At 43.6% G+C, this 19,809-nt stretch overlaps 1 protein-coding gene across 1 annotated transcript; it reads left to right on the top strand.

Moving 5' to 3' along the window:
- The first annotated feature begins 650 nt into the window (after positions 1 to 650).
- Positions 651 to 9,444, top strand: LOC121573688 (transgelin-2). Its single transcript, XM_041885852.1, has 5 exons — positions 651 to 828; positions 7,674 to 7,861; positions 7,974 to 8,145; positions 8,564 to 8,666; positions 8,807 to 9,444. The coding sequence occupies exons 2-5, from the start codon at positions 7,682 to 7,684 to the stop codon at positions 8,958 to 8,960; spliced, it is 609 nt and encodes a 202-aa protein (XP_041741786.1). The 5' UTR covers positions 651 to 828; positions 7,674 to 7,681; the 3' UTR covers positions 8,961 to 9,444.
- The last annotated feature ends 10,365 nt before the right edge of the window (positions 9,445 to 19,809 follow it).

The raw sequence follows: 19,809 nt of genomic DNA, 5'->3' as shown, positions 1-19,809 counted from the left end.
TGTACTTCTCTCATGGAACAAAAGTGTATTCCATGGCTCCCAGACGTTTTCGTCTACCTTTTATAAAAAACGTAATAAACCACAAATAACAGAAAATTCATTTAGGCAATAAAGTCAACTTCCCTCTAGCAGTGCCTCCTTCCTTACCCTCTCTAATTACTGAAAGCATCTCCCTCCCCCTGGTCTCCCTGGTCCCCCTAAACCACCGTACTCTCCACTTTCCCCCTCCCTCTCTCCCTCCCCACCGAGCACACACTGGTTGAATCAATGTTCTTTCCACGTCATTTCAGTGAAATTACATTGAACCAACATGGAATAGACGTTGAATTGACGTCTGTGCCCAGTGGGTCCCTCCTTATGTTCTCTAGACAAAGTGGTAGAGGGAGATATTTGGAGAATTCCTAAAGCTGACCAAACCAAGCCCTTTGGCAGCGGTCCCTCATTCTCCCTGTCCTGCTCCCAAATAAGGAGGTACACTTACAGGGGAAAAGAGAAAGAAAAAACGGGTGTGTCATAGAATGAAATAAGAGGACTAGAAGCTCATAGAAAAATCGAGAGGAAAAAAAGCCCATATCCTTTTAAGGCTATGGTTTCCTCCCTCCCCTTCTTTTCTCTCCTCTCCTCCCCTCTCTCTCTCTCTTTTTCACTTGTGGTGAAGTAATTTCAGAGAGCGTGTTTGTTCTTTTTAAGCTGGCACTCCCTAAGAGCAGACTCTGTACTCTGTTGTAAAGGGGAAGAGAGGAACTCTTTCACACCAGCTCACAGAAACACAGGTCCAAAGCCACCTGAACTCATCTCAACAACTACAGCTGCTCCCAACTAAACACTGTAAGTACATGCCTGACTACTTCTTAACACCTTTGTCTCTGTCAGGCTCTACCTGTTATTCATACTGTTGAATTTCCAGGGCCAAGTTTTCAAAAGTTATCTATCTGGATTTCGACTATCGGAGAGGATGAAATGTATAGAAATATACATTTAATTAATAGAGAGGATGAATCATTGACTTGAATGGGGACTCTAATTCTATTAATTTCTTTGCATTTAATCCTATCCGATAGTCAATCTGGATAGATACTTTTTGAAAAACTGAGCCCTGGTGTGTCAGACAGTGTCAAAATGGTGTCTAGTAGTTTCTCTGGCATGCTTGGTAAGTTGCTACTGACAGTGTTCTATTGATTTGGAAAGTCTCTTATAGGATTTCATGGATGAGAGTCAGGGCGAAAAGGGTGTAGACATACTCACATGGGGGAAAATCTGACCTAATCTATTTTATATTCAGTCTCTTGATTACACACATGTCTCCCGAGTGGCACGAGTGGTCTAAGGCACTGCATCGCAGTGCTAGCTGTGCCACTAGAGATCCTGGTTCGAATCCAGGCTCTGTCGTAGCTGACCGCGACCGGGAGACTCATGGGGCGGCGCACAATTGGCCCAGCATCGTCCAGGTTAGGGGAGGGAATGGCCAGCAGGGATGTAGCTCAGTTGGTAGAGCATGGCGTTTGCAACGCCAGGGTTGTGGGTTCGATTCCCATGGGGGCCCAGTATGAATAAAAAAATTTAAAAAAATGTATGCACTCACTAACTGTAAGTTGCTCTGGATAAAAGCGTCTGCTAAAATGACTAAAAAAAATAATTTAAAAAATAACACACACACACTGAACACACACACTCTGCCCTCTCACACTCAGTCACTGCATAGCATGTATCTAATTAATTAATTGCATAACATGTTATGAAGCCTCAATGAATGATGCTGTGGTTTTCCTCTCAGTTCCTGTGTCTAAAAGTCTCTCTGTAAGGCTCTGTTCTCTCTTCACTGCCCAGAGAGGCTTTATCAGATGGATCCTGTTCACTATCAGATCCTACTTCTTATCAAGTCCTGCTCTCAGCACTCTCTCTCACACACACTGGCTACACCCCTGTTTAAAACAGCTAGCTGCATGAAAGACAAATTCATAAAAGAATATAGGGGGTCTTTCTTTCCCATGATGTATGTGCTGTATCTTTGAGATGGAGATAGAGGTATCTCAACATGTGGTCAGAGAGTGTTATGTAATACATGGTGCCTCCTCATTCCCTGTCCATCCTCTGGTACCAGTCTTCAGTGCAGCTGTGGTGTCAGAATGTGTATATGTGAGGGATTATGTGAACTATGCTGGTATGTCCAGGGGTCAATATATAACAGTGGATGTTTTAGTGGACGCCCTGACAAACACTGTGACAACATTTACATGGACAAGTTTCTTTCGGAACACTGCATGATGGATCTTTTGTGAAGTAACCCCAGTAGTTTTCACAGTCTGTTTCACATCCCTGAAATAATGTAATCTGTAACAGTAAAAATTTAGCAATGTATTAGTGAAGACACAGAGTACATATTGGGTAATAGGAAGTCAAGATGGCTTTAAAGGCTGATTAAGGGCAGACTGTTGTTTAGAGAGATCTGGTCTGGGCCTGTGGCAGCAGGCCTGGCCCTCAGAAGAGCAGCTGTCAGGAGCCAACAGGTCTATCCTGCCCCAATCTTTCCCGTCCATGCGCATCGAGCAGGTTCACTTCTATAAATATCTGGGTTTTTGGATTGACAATAATTTGACGTTTAAAAAACATACGGAGCTAGTTAAGAAGCTGAGATTTAAAGTAGGCTTATTTTATAGAAATAGATCATGCCTCTTCCTAAACAGCAGGAAGCAGATTGTACAGTCGACTTTCCTTCCAGTTCTTGACTATGGTGACACCATTTACCAGATTGCAGCAGCCACTGCTCTTAAACCTTTGGATGCCATCTACCATAGCGCCCTTTGATTTATCACAGGTGACAGTTTTAATACGCATCACTGCATCCTGTATCAAACGGTTGGCTGGTCCTCATTAATGTCCAGTAGATCACTTCACTACTCCCTTTTTATTTACAAAGCTCTACTACAACTGTTTGGATTTAATGAAAATAATTGTATTTGTGGTATTTGAAGCTGAAGTGTTGATTCTGTAACTTGTAGTTTATGTCATTTTTATTCCTCAGGGCACCATTGTAAATGAGACCCTGGTCTTAATGGGTTTAATAAAACATTTAAATACAATAGCAGACTATGCTTAGCCCCCCTCCTCTCCTTCCTCTGTTCCATTCCTGGGGAAAAGGGCAGTAAACAGATCTATAAACTCTCAATCACACATGGATGTATTCAGGTTCTGTGACACAGCACACAGACAGGTTTAACCCAATACTTTTCACACAGTTTATCGAGCCTTTTAGACACTTGATTTAAGGCTAGAGTGAGGTTTGGAAAGGTTAGGGTAATATAGGTAGTGATCTTATGGCCCCTGCCCCTTGCTGACCCATAACAGTCCTCATGAGCCAATCAAGAGCCTCCATGTTCAGATAAGGCCTGATCCATCCAGTGATGTGTCTCTGTATTGAGGGGGGATCCTCTCTGGGCATGCTAAAACAGTGCTCAGAGGCAGATCCTCAGATTGTGAAACAGCCCTTCAGATTGGTTAGAGCAGAATCTGGTATTTATGATGGTATTTACAAGGGTTGTTGTTACAAACTGTTTCTGGTTGTGACATAGGGGAGAGTGGGGTAGGTTGAGCCATTTTTTACATTCAGCATCACTCCGTCAAGGGAAATATAATATTTTTTCTAAAAAAGATATCTACATATATTTCAGGACGTTCTGTATGCCTAGAAATAATGAGAATTCATGTAAACATTACAGTTTTGAAAACATAGCTTGTCCCAAAAAAGTGGTCTCTTGGTACAACTTACCCCGGGTATGGGGTAAGGCTAGGCCCTGTTGTTACCTCATTGCCCAGCGATAATGCCTTGCATTACGCCTGGGAAAAAAACACTTCAATTTGCCATTGGCTCAACCATTGCTCAACTTACCTCATTGCCATTGTCTCAACTTATCCCAAGGCAAACATTTTGACTATATTAACCCATAGAGCTACAAGGATGCACTTTCATGCTATGTTTAGTACCTCATATTGACGCTTATAGAGACACCAACTGATATATAGAACAATCTTAAAATGATCTACTTTGGTTTAGATACAAGCATCATGAAACCTCTAACACAATAAATTCATTTGACTTGAAAATCTGTTTTTTTGGACCTAACTTGCTTTTTCCATTTGGTTTCTTCCTTCACATACTCCATGAAATGATGACCTCTTCCTAAATATTTGGTCAAATTATTAATTTTGTGTTTGATTTCCTAGAAACAAGGGTGGCTCAACTTACCTCTTTGGCTCAACTTACCCCATTCACTCCTACAGTAACTTGGCTGACAGATAGAGAACAATGGGTCCCTCCTCCACATCCCATATAACATATGTAGTAAAAACTGTAGTCTGCTCTGCTGTGCTCTGCTCTGGGTGAGGAGAGATACTGACATGGAACTATGAGGTATTACAGTAGCTCTAATAGCTCTGGTCTGGGTGTCATTAGCTACTGGATGATGCATTAGGATTAGGAAGTAATGCTTTCTCTGTGTTAGAGCTGACCAACATAAACAAGTGCTAACAACTGACACAAACATGGCAGTGCACGCAACCACGCATATTGAGTAACATTGACAGAAATCCTCTGTTGAGAAAGAATCGATATACGTGTGGCCCGTCCATAACAGAATTATAACACAATGGATTGCACAAATACTATGCAAGCATGGCCAATCTGAATCGCCATCTTGTGTGTGTGTGTGTATGTGTGTGTATGTGTGTGTGTGTGTGTGTGTGTGTGTGTGTGTGTGTGTGTGTGTGTGTGTGTGTGTGTGTGTGTGTGTGTGTGTGTGTGTGTGTGTGTGTGTGTGTGTGTGTGTGTGTGTGTGGGTGTCGCGCGCAAGGTTGGGGAGTAACTGATTACATGTAATCTGATTAAACTTTTGAAAAACTCGATCATGATTACTTCTTGGATGACTTTTCCATTCAGAAAGGATGTTTGCGAAAAAAAATACATTATGACTCCTTTCTGTTTTCTCAATGACATTCAATTCAGCATTGAAAAAAGTTGCAAGTTTAATTTTGTTACACCTGAGCGAGTCTGACCACAAGTCAGAGACCACTATGATGACACACCAAATGCATTTGATGGATCCTTTTGTCTTCTTCTAATGCCTCTTAAAGGGAAAGTAACTGGACGTAATCAGATTACGTTACTGAGTTTGGGTAATCCAAAAATTACATTACTGATTACAACACAGACATTGACACATGCACACAAGCAGTGCCTCCACCTCCTTTCCAAACACATTAGAAGCCACAAGACTTGATACGGGACATTTAATACTATTGCAATAGCATGAATCAATGTGGATTTATAACTGATACCTGAATGTTGACTTTTGAGGCATGCATAAAGAGAAAGTAAAGAGGAGAGGAGCATGTTGCTGTTAATTCTAGCTCCTACTGATAAAATATTTTCTTACTCACCATGCAGCAACATGAGTAACCTTCTGAGCAATGTCCAGATAGTCACTATGCCATACTTTGACTCATACAGTAAGATCATAAGGTAATTTCTGTTGTAGGACATTTATCCCAACAATCTCATCTAGCTAGCATAATGCCCTGTGCATTTACATACATTGCACAGTATACACTGGGCCATAGGGTTTGTCACTTGCAGGGGACTTTGATGGGCTCTAATACACAGAAGAGTGTGAGCAGGTCTATGAAAGTTTACTCTAACAGCTACCTCAGTGAGAGAGGAAGGACGTGACAGATGGGAGGACTGAGCCAAACAGGATGTAGACAGCAGGGTGTGGCCGGGGAGGAGGACAGGAAGCAGCTAGAAGTCAATGAGAGCAGCAGGCTCACAGAGAGATGACATTAACCTTTGACCCCCAGCTCTGAGAGGTTCTGTGAGAGTTATGGTTCAAGATCACAGCACAGGTGCTGAGACTTTTTGATTATACAGTCCAAGAATTGAGTCTAAATCTGAAGTCTCCATCTGGTGGTCCATTTGTCCATTTGCATGCTCTGGTCTACATGTGCCCCCCTGGCATAGTATTCTTCAAGTTGGGAGGCTCTCTGTTATGAGTTCTGAACCCCGAACCCCAAACCCCGACCTCAAGATCAGATCAGAGTTCAGATCTATATCATAGGACTGCAGTCACATTTGCGGACCTACTGTACTTGTGTTGACTCATGGCCAGTTTGGAGGGTTTGGGCAGGCCAGGGACATGAATGTGAGCGCTGTTCCGTCTATTAAGTGGGTCTGTTGAGCCAAGACAAAAGGAGAAAGAGTTAAACTGCCACTGTTACACATATAGAAAAACTATCAAAGTATTCATGGAATTCTCAATGTGAGGAAGTGGCTCTTCACCTACAGACATTCGGGTTCATCATTTTTACTCAAAGTATAGATTTCTTTCAAGGTTTATTTAAGCCCAGTAGTGCTTTGTGTATTTATTAATTCAATCAGCCCAATTCTGATCTTTTTTCCACTAAGCTGCGTTTACACAGGCAGCCCAATTTTGACCAATCACATCAGATATTTGTCAGAGCTGATCTGATTGGTCAAAAGCCCAATATGTGAAAAACATATCAGAATTGGGCTGCCTGTGTAAATGCAGCCTAATTGGTCTTTTGACTAATCACATCAGATAATTTCACATCAGATCTTTTTAGAGCTGATCTGATTGGTCAAAAGACCAATTAGGCTGCATTTACACAGGCAGCCCAATTCTGATATGTTTTTCACTTTATGGATGATCAGAATCCACTTTGTGGATGATAGTGAGACATGGAACAGGTCTGTGTGATGAGCATTTAGTGGAGGAAACGGTGGAGCATGTGTTGATATTTTGTGAGCTGTATGATGTAGATAGGGAGAGATTGTGTAAAAGGGTTAAAAAGCTGGACAGGGTTTGGGTGGTGTAGTAGGGGGAGGGAAGTGGTGTCTAGTGCTCTGTTTTACTTTCTTAGAGGAACAGGACTAATGAAGATAATTTAATGTTGGTATGTCGTGACTGGCCTCACACTCCAGTACCGTAGGTGGCAGTGTATGCACCTTAAAAGTTGAATGCGATCTGCCAACCCAATTCCAAAGAAGAAAAGATCAGAATTGAGCTGCCTGTGTAAACTCAGCCCAACAGTTCTAAGTTTACTTATCCACCATCTAAAACCTCTATGGCAAATTGTGTTGATGTGGGGTGTATTCATTATGTCAATTCTGTAGCAAAACATTTCTTGAACGGAAGCAAACGGAACTAAACTGGGCGGGACCTACCTGAATTTGTCCATTAGAAACTCTTGGACTAATGATTACACCAGTATTTAATTGTTTCTTTGTTTCTATTAGCCGAACTCCAATGATATGGCTAATTGACACAGCTGATTTTAACCCTGGTAATTAGGTCACCTATCATTTTAAATAGGTGTGCCCAAATGTTTGTCAGTTGGATGTCTTTTAACCTAGGTGAGCCACAGTTTTAAACTGCCAATATAGTTAAGGATAAAATAAATATGATACCTTTGAATTGTTTTTTTATCTTTGTTTTTAAAGCCTTAAGGGTAAGGCCAGCTCTTTCACTCTGTCTTCTATACTTTGCCTTTACCTTATAGGTTAGCTTCTATGTAACTTAAGTGTATAGATGGTCGATACCATATGCAACAGAACAAACCAATGTTTGCCTGCCTTATCTGAAATGATATCTCTCTCCCTGTAGGAACAACAATGGCAAACAAAGGTCCCTCCTACGGTCTGAGCCGTGAGGTGCAGAGTAAGATCGATAAAAAGTATGACCAGGATCTGGAGGAGAGGTTGACTGAGTGGATCATTGCCCAGTGTGGCGCTGGAGTGGGCCAACCTGAGGCAGGCAAGACCGGCTGGCAGAACTGGCTCAAGGACGGATGTGTGAGTGCCTGTCCTTCTCACACCTCATGTCTGTGTGAATGTAGAGTGTCTTTAAATTAGTGTACCAGTCTTGCACAGGTAGTACATTTCTCACCCCTATCCCTCTCTCCAGGTGCTGTGTGAACTGATCAACAGCCTGTCCAGTGGGAACAAGCCAATCAGGAAGATCCAGAGTTCAGGCATGGCCTTCAAACAGATGGAGCAGATCTCCCAGTTCCTCAATGCAGCTGAGAAGTACGGCATCACCAAGACTGACATGTTCCAGACAGTTGACCTCTGGGAGGGTATGTCCAGCCAGCTGCTATCAGCTGTACCCCCTCCCTCCACATTACATGTCATACACATCACTTCTATTCGCAGCTCAACTAGCATGCTATACAGATGGATACAAGGTTTTAAATGATATTGTTGCTTAGTCACCCTGTCTAGTCACTCCAGCTACATTCACTGTTATACTATACAGTAGTTTAATAATAATAATAATATGCCATTTAGCAGACGCTTTTATCCAAAGCGACTTACAGTCATGCGTGCATACATTTTTTTTTTGTGTGTATGGGTGGTCCCGGGGGATCGAACCCACTACCTTGGCGTTACAAGCGCCGTGCTCTACCAGCTGAGCTACAGAGGACCACAGTATTAGTAGTAGTTTAACTTAATAAACATGTCTGGATGTGCAGTATCAATGTCTATTGTCTGTAGGGAAAGACCTGGCTGCTGTCCAGAGGACCCTGATGGCCTTGGGAAGCATGGCTGTCACCAGGGACGATGGGACTTACCACGGCGACCCCAACTGGTTCCATAAGTGAGTTGGCGCCTCATTCTGTGTCCTTTCCTCTGTAAAAACAGTACTGTCATTATGGCTCTCTGCGTATTCCCATTTTGGTAATAAAGGCCAACATTTGATTAAAATATGTAGTGAAGGACATTACTTTGTCTGTGCAGGAAGTCAGTGGAGAACAGACGTGAGTTCTCTGAGGACCAGCTGAATGAGGGAAAGAGTGTCATCGGCCTGCAGATGGGCACCAACAAGGGGGCATCTCAGGCTGGCATGACTGGGTACGGGCGACCTAGGCAGATCCTGAACAACAACCCTTAAAACCATGACAATGCTCCGTCACCCTAGACCTGAGTATACTCCCTTTCTCGGCCCATCACTGAAGACTGAGACGCTATGTCTGTTAACTTGAACAAACGGGACCGACCCGAACTTCAAGACCAAACTGGACCAAAACTGGGACCAAAAACTCTCAAACACACACTGCATAGATGCACACAATCAACACATTCACACAACACAAAAACATGGTGTCCAAAGTCTGTACAATCATGTTTTGTTAAACATTTTGAACAATGGACACGGTTACATAGGAATGGGAAAATGTCCATATATACTGCACTCTGTTTAGTAATGAGTGAAAGTTGAAATAAGATGTTGCTAGAATATGCTGTTAATGGGAAAGATGCAGTAAGATGTCAATTCTAATCAAGATGTTGGACACCTTTCCAGAGCTCAATATTTTTGTATGTTGTATATTGACTATAAGAAATGATTATGAAATAAAGTTCAGTTTAATTTTAAATTATTCTGCTTTTGAATGGTTTATATTTACTGCCAGCATAAGGTTTATTTTATAACTGGCAGGGAGAGGGACAGAACGAGACTTCCGGCAGGATCCAGTGGAGGCGTATGACACTTCTCTTTCGCCTGCCAAGGTTTTGTTCAGCTTGAGTGCCCACTAAACTGCTCAGCATGAGGTTAGGCAGTAACTGGCTGGGGGGGGGGTGAGACTGGGGAGAAAAAAGGAGATGGAGGGGTGCATGGAAAAGGTTCTGATGGGGGGGGGGAAACAACATGAGGATACTTCTAGGGTGCGTGAATGGAGATGTGATGGTGCTCTACATTGGAGTACAGTGTCTAGAATCAGAACATTCCCTAAAAAGGACTGCTCACAGCAGTGCGAGGGTACAGAGTGGGACCACTGCTTTCATTCTGTTAGACTGCATGTATACACAGTAATACAGTCTCACCTACTCTGACCAGCTAAACAAGTGAGTCATCAACGAACAGCAATTCTGACATGGCTGGAGACCCACACACTAACTGGATCAACTCTTAGCTACAAATGGGAGGTGTCTGTGCCAAACAGTGACAGCCTATAAACTAATCCATTAACCACTGAATACAATAAAGGACAAAGTGTGATCCACTGTAAAACCATGTAACCTCTGAATAGAATGATACTATGCCCTCGTAGTAGACCGATCTCTTTTTCAGCCAAAATATACACACTTTGACATGTTTACCATAGGAACACAGTGAGGTGTATAGCGGTGTGACTGATTTCCTTCTAGCTGTGGTTGAAAGTAATGTTAGGTGTGAACTAACATAGCGGGCATAGAAAGACGCTTGAGTGGAGTCCCCACATCCACGTATGGAATCATGTAGTAACCAGAAAGTGTTAAACAAATAAATATATTTGCACCCATCAGCTCTGTACCACATCGCCATGCGCCTCCCAAATGTAACAATGAGGAGGGCTCTGTATAGCTCAGCATTGACATGATTGATTGACGGTACGGTTAGTGTATAAACACAAACTCACTTCCTTGACAACAGCTCGGCACTGCGCCGCGAAGCGCAAGAAGTATGAATGCCCTGACTTCTGCTGAGGCCAATCTTGCCCTGACCGAAAATGCTGCATGGCCAATGCACACATCGGATTGACCATGCGCCCAGATGTACAATGCACTTGTGCACATTCATTGTTTCATAACTTCATTGTGTGAATTGTTTGAGTTTGATTGTTAGTGTATATCAATTCCCCATTACATACAGTGCATTCGGAATGTATTCAGACCCCTTGACTTTTTCCACATTTTCTTATGTTACAGCCTTATTCTAAAATTGATTACATTATTTTTTTTCCTCATCAATCTACACACAATACCCCATAATGATAAAGCAAAAACAGGTTTTTAGAAATGTTTGCAAATGTATTGCAAATAAAACATAAGTATTCAGACCCTTTGCTATGAGACTTGAAATTAAGCTCAGGTGCATTGATCATCCTTGAGATGTTTCTACAACTTGATTGGAGTCCACCTGTGGTAAATTCAATTGATTGGACATTATTTGGAAAGGTACTGACCTGTCTATATAAGATCCCACAGTTGACAGTGCATGTCAGAGGAAAAACGAAGCCATGAGGTCGAAGGAATTGTCCGTAGAGCTCCGAGACAGGATTATGTCGAGGCACAGATCTGGGGGAAGGGTACCAAAAAATGTCTGCAGCATTGAAGGTCCCCAAGAACACAGTGGCCTCCATCATTCATAAATGGAAGAAGTTTGGAACCACCAAGACTCTTCCTAGAGCTGGCCACCCGGCCAAACTGAGCAATTGGGGGAGAAGGGCCTCGGTCAGGAAGGTGACCAAGAACCCTCCAGAGCTCCTTTGTGGAGATGGGAGAACCTTCCAGAAGGACAACCATCTCTGCAGCACTCCACCAATCAGGCCTTTATGGTAGAGTGGCCAGACGGAAGCCACTCCTCACTAAAAGGCACATGACAGCCCGCTTGGAGTTTGCCAAAAGGCACCTAAATACTCTCAGACCATGAGAAACAAGATTGTCTGGACCTATGGCAGTCTCTATGGGGGTGCCACAGGGTTCAATTCTTGGGCCGACCCTTTTCTCCGTGTATATCAATGATGTCGCTCTTGCTGCTGGTGACTCTCAGATCCAGAGTCACCAGCAGACAACACCATTTTGTATACATCTGGCCCTTCATTGGACACTGTGTTAACAAACCTCCAAACGAGCTTCAATGCCATACAACAATCCTTCAGTAGCCTTCAACTGCTCTTAAACACTAGTAAAACTAAATGCATGCTTTTCAATCGAACGCTGCTAGCACCCGCCCACCCGACTAGAATCACCACTCTCGACGGGTCTGACCTAGAGTATGTGGACAACTACAAATATCTAGGTGTCTGGTTAGACTGTAAACTCAACTTCCAGACTCACATAAAGAATCTCCAATCCAAAGTTAAATCTAGAATCGGCTTCCTATTTCGCAACAAAGCCTCCTTCACTCATGCTGCCAAACATGCCCTCGTAAAACTGACTATCCTACCGATCCTTGACTTCGGCGATGTCATTTACAAAATAGCCTCCAACACTCTACTCAGCAAATTGGATGTAGTCTATCACAGTGCCATCCGTTTTGTCTCCAAAGCCCCATACACTACCCACCACTGTGACCTGTACGCTCTTGTTGGCTGGTCCTCACTACATGTCCGTCGTCAAACCCACTGGCTCCAGGCCATCTATAAATCACTGCTAGGCAAATCCCCGCCTTATCTTAGCTCATTGGTCACCATAGCAGCACCCACCCGTAGTCTGCGCTCCAGCAGGTATATCTCACTGGTCATTCCCAAAGCCAACACCTCCTTTGGGCCGCCATTCCTTCCAGTTCTCTGCTGCCAATGACTGGAACGAATTGCAAAAATCTCTGAAGCTGGAGACTCTTATCTCCCTCAATAACTTTAAGCATCAGTTGTCAGAGCACCTTACCGATCACTGCACCTGTACACAGCCCATCTGAAATTAGCCCACCCAACTACCTCATCCCTATATTGTTATTTATTTTGCTCTTTTGCACCCCAGTATCTCTATTTGCACATAATCTCTTGCACATCTAGCATTCCAGTGTTAATACTATTGTAATTATTCTGCACTATAGCCTATTTATTGCCTTACCTCCATAACTTGCTACATTTGCACACACTGTATATATATTTTCTGTTGTATTTCTGACTTTATGTTTTTTTTACCCCATATGTAACTCTGTGTTGTTTTTATTGCACTACTTTGCTTTATCTTGGCCAGGTCGCAGTTGTAAATGAGAACCTGTTCTCAACTGGCTTACCTGGTTAAATAAAGGTGAAATAAAATAAAAATAAAAATCTGGTCTGATGAAACCAAGATTGAATTAGCCCTTAATGCCAAGTGTCACATCTGGAGGAAATCTGGCACCATCCCTACGGTGAAGCATGGTGGTGGCAGCATCATGCTGTGGGGATGTTTTTCAGCAACAGGGACTGTGAGACTAGTCAGGATCGAGGGAAAGATGAACGGAGCAAAGTACAGAGAGATCCTTGATGAAAACCTGCTCCAGACCTCAGACTGGACAGAGCTTGAGAGGATCTGCAGAGAAGAATGGGAGAAACTCCCCAAATACAGGTGTGCCATGCTTGTAGCGTCATACCCAAGAAGACTTAAGGCTGTAATCACTGCCAAAGGTGCTTCAACAAAGTACTGAGTGAAGGGTCTGAATACTGTGATATTTCTGTTTTTTATTTTTAATAAATTTGCAAACATTTCAAAAACCTGTTTTTGCTTTGTCATTATGGGGTATTGTGTGTAGATTGATGAGGGCAAATTTTTTTTAAATCAATTTTAGAATAAGGCTGTAACTTAACAAAATGTGGAAAAAGTCAAGGGGTCTGAATACTTTCCCAATGCACTGTATGGAAAAATACACAATTAAAAATGTAGAGTAATTGATTGGTAAAAAGAACATACTTTTTTCAGTTGACCATTGTTTGTTTTTTTGTCGAAGACGGCCCTAGAAAGGTTTATGTAATTATACTTTCCTGTGGATATATTGTCTCACATTCCTACTGCGAATAGGACCATCCACACAGACAACCGGTAAAGTACGTTAAAATATAATTTTATTCAACATTCTGGTTTGTAGAGGTCGTGAGAGGAAACTTTCCTGATTCAAAGCTCATTTCTGCCTGATGTAGAATTCAATGCAATTCAATGTTGGGTATCCACACAACATTGAGGCCATCTCCAGTTTGAAGTAGTACACACTGCCACCTTGAGTGTGTTGTTTGAACAGGTATAAAGCCAAGGTTGGTGATTCACTGCCACCTGCAGTTATGGAATGTTTCCTCATGAGTATAATTAATTGGCTGATCCCTCCCAGTGACCTGGATGGAATTATGTGATCCTTCCTTAACCCATAGGAAGTCCCAGTCAGTTGACTACTTAAAAATGGTGAAAGTCCTCAATGGCGCTGCCCATGCTAAAACAGGCTTTTTGAGTCCTCTACCTCTTTGGTTTGCTGTAGATAGATACAAGACTGAAGGCACATTCCTCTGCCCAGGCGTTGCTGACGCCTGCCAGATCTTACAACGCCTGGATAGCAGTAGAGGCTGGTGGGAGGAGCAATAGGACGACAGGCTCATTGTAATATCTGGAATGGAATCAATGGAACAGAGTCAAACATGGTTTCCATGTGTTTGATATGTTCCATTTAATCCATTTCAGCCATTACAATGACCCTGTCCTCCTATAGCTCCTCCCACCAGCCTCCTCTGCTGGATAGGTATTTTACGTATCAGCTAACCACATCATAAATCAAATCAAATCAAATTTTATTGGTCAGATACACACATATTTAGCAGATGTTATTGCGGGTGTAGTGAAATGCTTGTGTTTCTAGCTCCAACAGTGCAGTAGTATCTAACAATTCACAACAATACACACAATACACACAAATCTAAAAGTAGAAGAATGGAATTAAGAAATGTATAAATATTAGGATGAGCAATGTCGGAGGGGCATAGACTAAAATGCAGTAGAATAGAATATATACATTTATTTTAACTAGGCAAGTCAGTTAAGAACAAATTCTTATTTACAATGACGGCCTACACCGGAAAAACCCGGACGACACTGGGCCAATTGTGCACCGCCCTATGGGACTCCCAATCACAGCCGGTTGTGATACAGCCTGGAATCGAACCAGGGGGTCTGTAGTGACGCCTCAAACACTGAGATGCAGTGCCTTAGACCGCTGCGCCACTCGGGAGCCCATACATATGAGATGAGTAAAGCAAAAATATGTAAACATTAGTACATCTGAGCCGTTGAATTGCGACTCCACTTTGTCTCTGTACTGATGTCTTCTGTACTGACATCAAGTGTTCCATTATTAAAGTGGCCAGTGATTCCAAGTTTATGTATATAGTGCAGCAGCCTCTAAGGTGCAGGGTTGCGTAACCGGGTGGAAGCCGCCTAGTGATGGCTTTTTAACAGTCTGATGGCCTTGAGATAGAAGCTGTTTTTCAGTCTCTCGGTCCCAGCTTTGATGCACCTGTACTGACCTCGCCTTCTGGATGATAGCGGGGTGAACAGGCCGTGGCTCGGGTGGTTGTTGTCCTTGATGATCTTTTTGGCCTACCTGTGACATCGGGTGCTGTAGGGCAGGTAGTTTGCCCCCGGTGATGCGTTGGGCGGTGCAGTTGCCGTACCAGGCGGTGATACAGCCCGACAGGATGCTCTCAATTGTGCATCTGTAACAGTTTGTGAGGGTTTTAGGTGCCAAGCCAAATTTCTTCAGCCTCCTGAGGTTGAAGAGGCACTGTTGTGCCTTCTTCACCACACTGTCTGTGTGGGAGGACCATTTCAGATCGTCAGTGATTTGTACGCCAAGGAACTTGAAGCTTTCCACCTTCTCCACTGCGGTCCCGTCGATGTGGATAGGGGTGTGCTCCCTCTGCTTTTTCCTGAAGTCCACGATCAGCTCCTTTGTTTAGTTGACGTTGAGTGAGAGGTTATTTTCTTGGCACCACACTCCCAGGGCCCTCACCTCCTCCCTGTAGGCTGTCTCGTCATTGTTGGTAATCAAGCCTACTACTGTTGTGTCGTCTACGAACTTGATGATTGAGTTGGAGGTGTGCATGGCCATGCAGTCATGGGTGAACAGGGAGTACAGGAGGGGGCTGAGCACGCACCACATTTACATTTACGTCATTTAGCAGACGCTCTTATCCAGAGCGACTTACAAATTGGTGCATTCACCTTTTGATAGCCAGTGGGACAACCACTTTACAATATGTTTTTTTTTTTTTTTTGTGTGTGGGGGGGGTAGAAGGATTACTTTATTCTATCCCAGGTATTCCTTAAAGAGGTGGGGTTTCAAGTGTCTCTTGAAGGTGGTGAGTGACTCCAATGTCCTGGCGTCGTGAGGGAGCTTGTTCCACCATTGGGGTGCCAGAGCAGCGAACAGTTTTGACTGGGCTGAGCGGGAACTGTGCTTCTGCAGAGGTAGGGGGGCCAGCAGGCCAGAGGTGGATGAACGCAATGCCCTCATTTCGGTGTAGGGACTAATCAGAGCCTGAAGGTACGGAGGTGCCGTTCCCTTGTGGAGCCCCTGTGTTGCGGATCAGCGAATTGGAGGTGTTGTTTCCTACCTTCACCACCTGGGGTCAGCCCTTCAGGAAGTCCAGGACCCAGTTGCACAGGGTTGGGTTTAGACCCAAGGCCCCCAAGCTTAATGATGAGCTTGGAGGGTACTGTGGTGTTGAATGCTGAGCTATAGTCAATGAACAGCATTCTTACATAGGTATTGTTCTTGTCCAGATGGGATAGGGCAGTGTGCAGTGCGATGCCGATTGCATAATCTGTGGAGCAAATTGCGGTAAGCAAATTGAAGTGGGTCTAAGGTGTCAGGTAAGGTAGAGGTGATATGATCCTTAACTAGCCTCTCAAAACACTTCATGATGACAGAAGTGAGTGCTACGGGGCGATTGTCATTTAGATCAATTACCTTTGCTTTCTTGGGTACAGGAACAATGGTGGACATCTTGAAGCAAGTGGGGACAGCAGACTGGGATAAGGAGAGATTGAATATGTCCGTAAACACTCCAGCCAGCTGGTCTGCGCATGCTCTGAGGACGCGGCTAGGGATGCCGTCTGGGCCGGCAGCCTTGCGAGGGTTAACACTCTTAAATGTCTTACTCACGCCGGCCACGGAGAAGGAGAGCCCACAGTCCTTGGTAGCGTGCCGCGTCGGTGGCACTGTGTTATCCTCGAAGAAGGTGTTTAGCTTGTCCGGAAGCAAGACATCGGTGTACGCGACGTGGCTGGTTTTCCCTTTGTAGTCCGTGATTGTCTGTAGACCCTGCCACATACGTGTCGTGTCTGAGCCGTTGAATTGCGACTCCACTTTGTCTCTGTACTGACGTTTTCATATGTTAAAGCAATCTGTTAGTCAATGACACATTCGATGATGTGGCATGCAACCATTGGTTGATGCAACGTCTGACAGCTGAGATGGTTTTAACGTGTAAATTCGGATAGCCATGCTTGCTTCGCCCTCATGTTGGTGCTAGCAAGCAGGCTAGGTAGTGCTAGGTATCAACAGACAATCCAGTAGGAGCTGGAAACTATAGTTAGCTTCGATTGGTCAATCACAACGCAATTTCATGGAGTATTTGAATAAAGTTCAGCTTATTCCAACTTTGGTCCCGCCCTGTTCACATCCCTCGCCAATGTTTGCGTCGCCCAGCGGTCCCCCGCCCGTTCGTTGAAAATGAAAACCTGACTGTTGATAGTCATCCAGAATATGCATATCATCAGAGTGGCATACCAATAAGAACATTAAATGCATCCCATGACATTTTCACATGTAGGCCTAACATGGTGACCAAACCGGCCGCGTTGTAAGTTGCTCTGGATAAGAGCATCTGCTAAATTACTAAAATGTAAAAATGTTGTGTGCGCGAGCATTGCAAAATAAATGCACACATTCATGTTATTCAATCATTTCATCCAAACTGCTCACGTGCGCTTCAACAGGCATCTGCATAGCCAAGCCAAGTTATATTTTAGATGCTTGATGCGCTGCAAGTCCCGCCTCTTCCATCAAGTCATTGGTTTTCAGGAGCATACTAACGCACCTGGGGGATAAAAAATTGGTCGTGGTAAAACACCGTTGGTTGCCAACTGCCATATAGAATCCGCAGAAGAAGAAGAGGATAGATTAATCAAAGGAAACTAACTAAAAACGAACTAAGTTTCCCCTTTTTTCTGTGGATTAATTGTTGTTGTAGAGAACACGATTTTGCCACTCAAAATGGGTCAAAAATCTACAAAGATCCAGCAAAAGAAGGACCATATGCATTTAAGGTCAAATAACAAACCAATGTTTATCTCCCAGGACAAATTAGATAGCAACAGCAAGCTAGCAAAATGTCCATGAATGTTTCATGTGAGTTTCGACCTGTCCCCAATTTAATATTGTTGGTTAGTTCACAGTTCGTTTTGGTATTTTAACCCGCGTGTCATGAATGCGTCTGTTTGGGATAGACAAAATCAACATGGGCACGAGTGGAACCGGTTTGGTCAGCATGTAACACAAATACTTTGACACTTCTGTAGTGCTCATGTACATCATTTGTTTACAAAGCATACCGTCTTTTGCATAGCATTACAACAAACTCACCCTCTCTGGTGGCAACATGCATTTCAAACATCATGAAGTTAAACAAGTTAATAAAAACAAATGTGATGTAAGGCCAACTGAGCTTGTAAATGAAGGTCTACGACGCTCGCCCAAGAGAGACGACGAGTGGCGAGCTCAGGAGAGAGAGAGCGTGATGGTGGTTGGAAGAGCGCGCTTATTTGAAATGGAAAAGCGTCACGGTAGCTATTGATAAAGAAGAACATCAAGACGCGCTCTGTGGGATGCACTGTTGAGCGCTACATCCCAAGGGGTTCGTGCTGATTGTACGGAGATTGTGACAGACGGTTAAATGGCGTCCCTTGAGAAGGCAAGAACAAGATGTATGTCAGGAGAAGTGCAGTATTATCATAAGAATAATTTAAAATTAAATTTTAAAGAAGAAGTATACTTGGAATACGGAGGAGGAATGGAGGGGAAAAAGAGAGGAGGTCTAAGAGAGAGAGGGAGGAAAAGGGTGAGATTGAGTCGGGAAAAAATGCAGGAAAAAGGGAGATGGTTTGTTAAAGAAGAATGGTAGAAAGTATAAGCAGAGTGAGCTGAAGACAGGAGGAGAAATGGAAGTGAATGAGGGCGAAGTATTGGAGGTGATAGGTGTGGTGAAGTTCTTGGAGCCCGAGGATTGCACTGAGGGTCAGGATAAAGATGAGTCTGTGACAGTAGGAGTGAAGTTTTTGGAGAAGGTGGAACCTTGTCTTTTGGCTGATCCATTTGTGGTTTCAGGGTGGATGAAAACAGAGTTGGGTGCTGTGGAATCGGTGAGGATAACCAGAGGTGGTCTTGTGATAATTGTTTGTGTTTCTGCTCATTAGAGGGAGCAGGAGCTCCATGTTAAACAAATGGGGGCAAGAGATGTGAATTGTTTTGCGCTCGAGAAAAGGGCACCATTGAAAGGAGTGATTACTGGGGTAGCAGTAAATGTAAAAGTTGACCAACTGAAGGGGAAGATTCCCGGTGTTTATGATGCTCGTCGTTTGGTGCGACGCAGACAGGGTGGAGTGAGTGGTGAAACAGAAGAATCATTGTCTGTTCTTTTGAGTTTTGATGTTGAGTCTTTGCCTGACAAAGTGATGTTAGGATATATAAGTTATCCTGTAAGAGCTTTTGTGCCGAATACATTACGTTGTTACAGGTGTCAAGCTTATGGGCATGTGGCAGCAGTGTGAAGGAGGGAGGTTACTAGGTGTGAGAAGTATGTTACTAGGGCATGAGACAAAGGAATGTGTAGCATTGGCGAAAGTAGTGGTATGTGTAAATTGTAGGGGTGCCCATGGGGCTGGGGATCAGAAATGTCCGGTGCGAGAGAGGCAGGTTGAGGTTTCCAGGGTTAGAGTAGTGCAGAAGTTGTCATATGCTGAGGCAGTGAAGAAAGTAGAGGAAGATGGGTCAAGGGGGAGGGATCCTGAGAGGAGTGGTGAGAGTAGTATATATGTACCAGTACAGAGGGATAGGCCAACAAGTGATATGTTTCAGTAAGATTGGATTTTTAGCATTTATAGCAATGGTTATCAACTGTACTGCAGGGATGGAACGTAAGTCGCAGAAAATTGAGGTTGTGGTGGCCGCTGCAGATAGGTATTTGGGTGTGCGAGACTTGACATCAGAAAAGTTATAAGGTGTGTTAAGT

The sequence above is a fragment of the Coregonus clupeaformis genome, chromosome 9 (assembly GCF_020615455.1).
Source record: "Coregonus clupeaformis isolate EN_2021a chromosome 9, ASM2061545v1, whole genome shotgun sequence".
NCBI lineage: Eukaryota > Metazoa > Chordata > Actinopteri > Salmoniformes > Salmonidae > Coregonus > Coregonus clupeaformis.
Note: the sequence above shows the minus strand (reverse complement) of the source record. Positions and strands in the feature narration are given on the sequence as shown.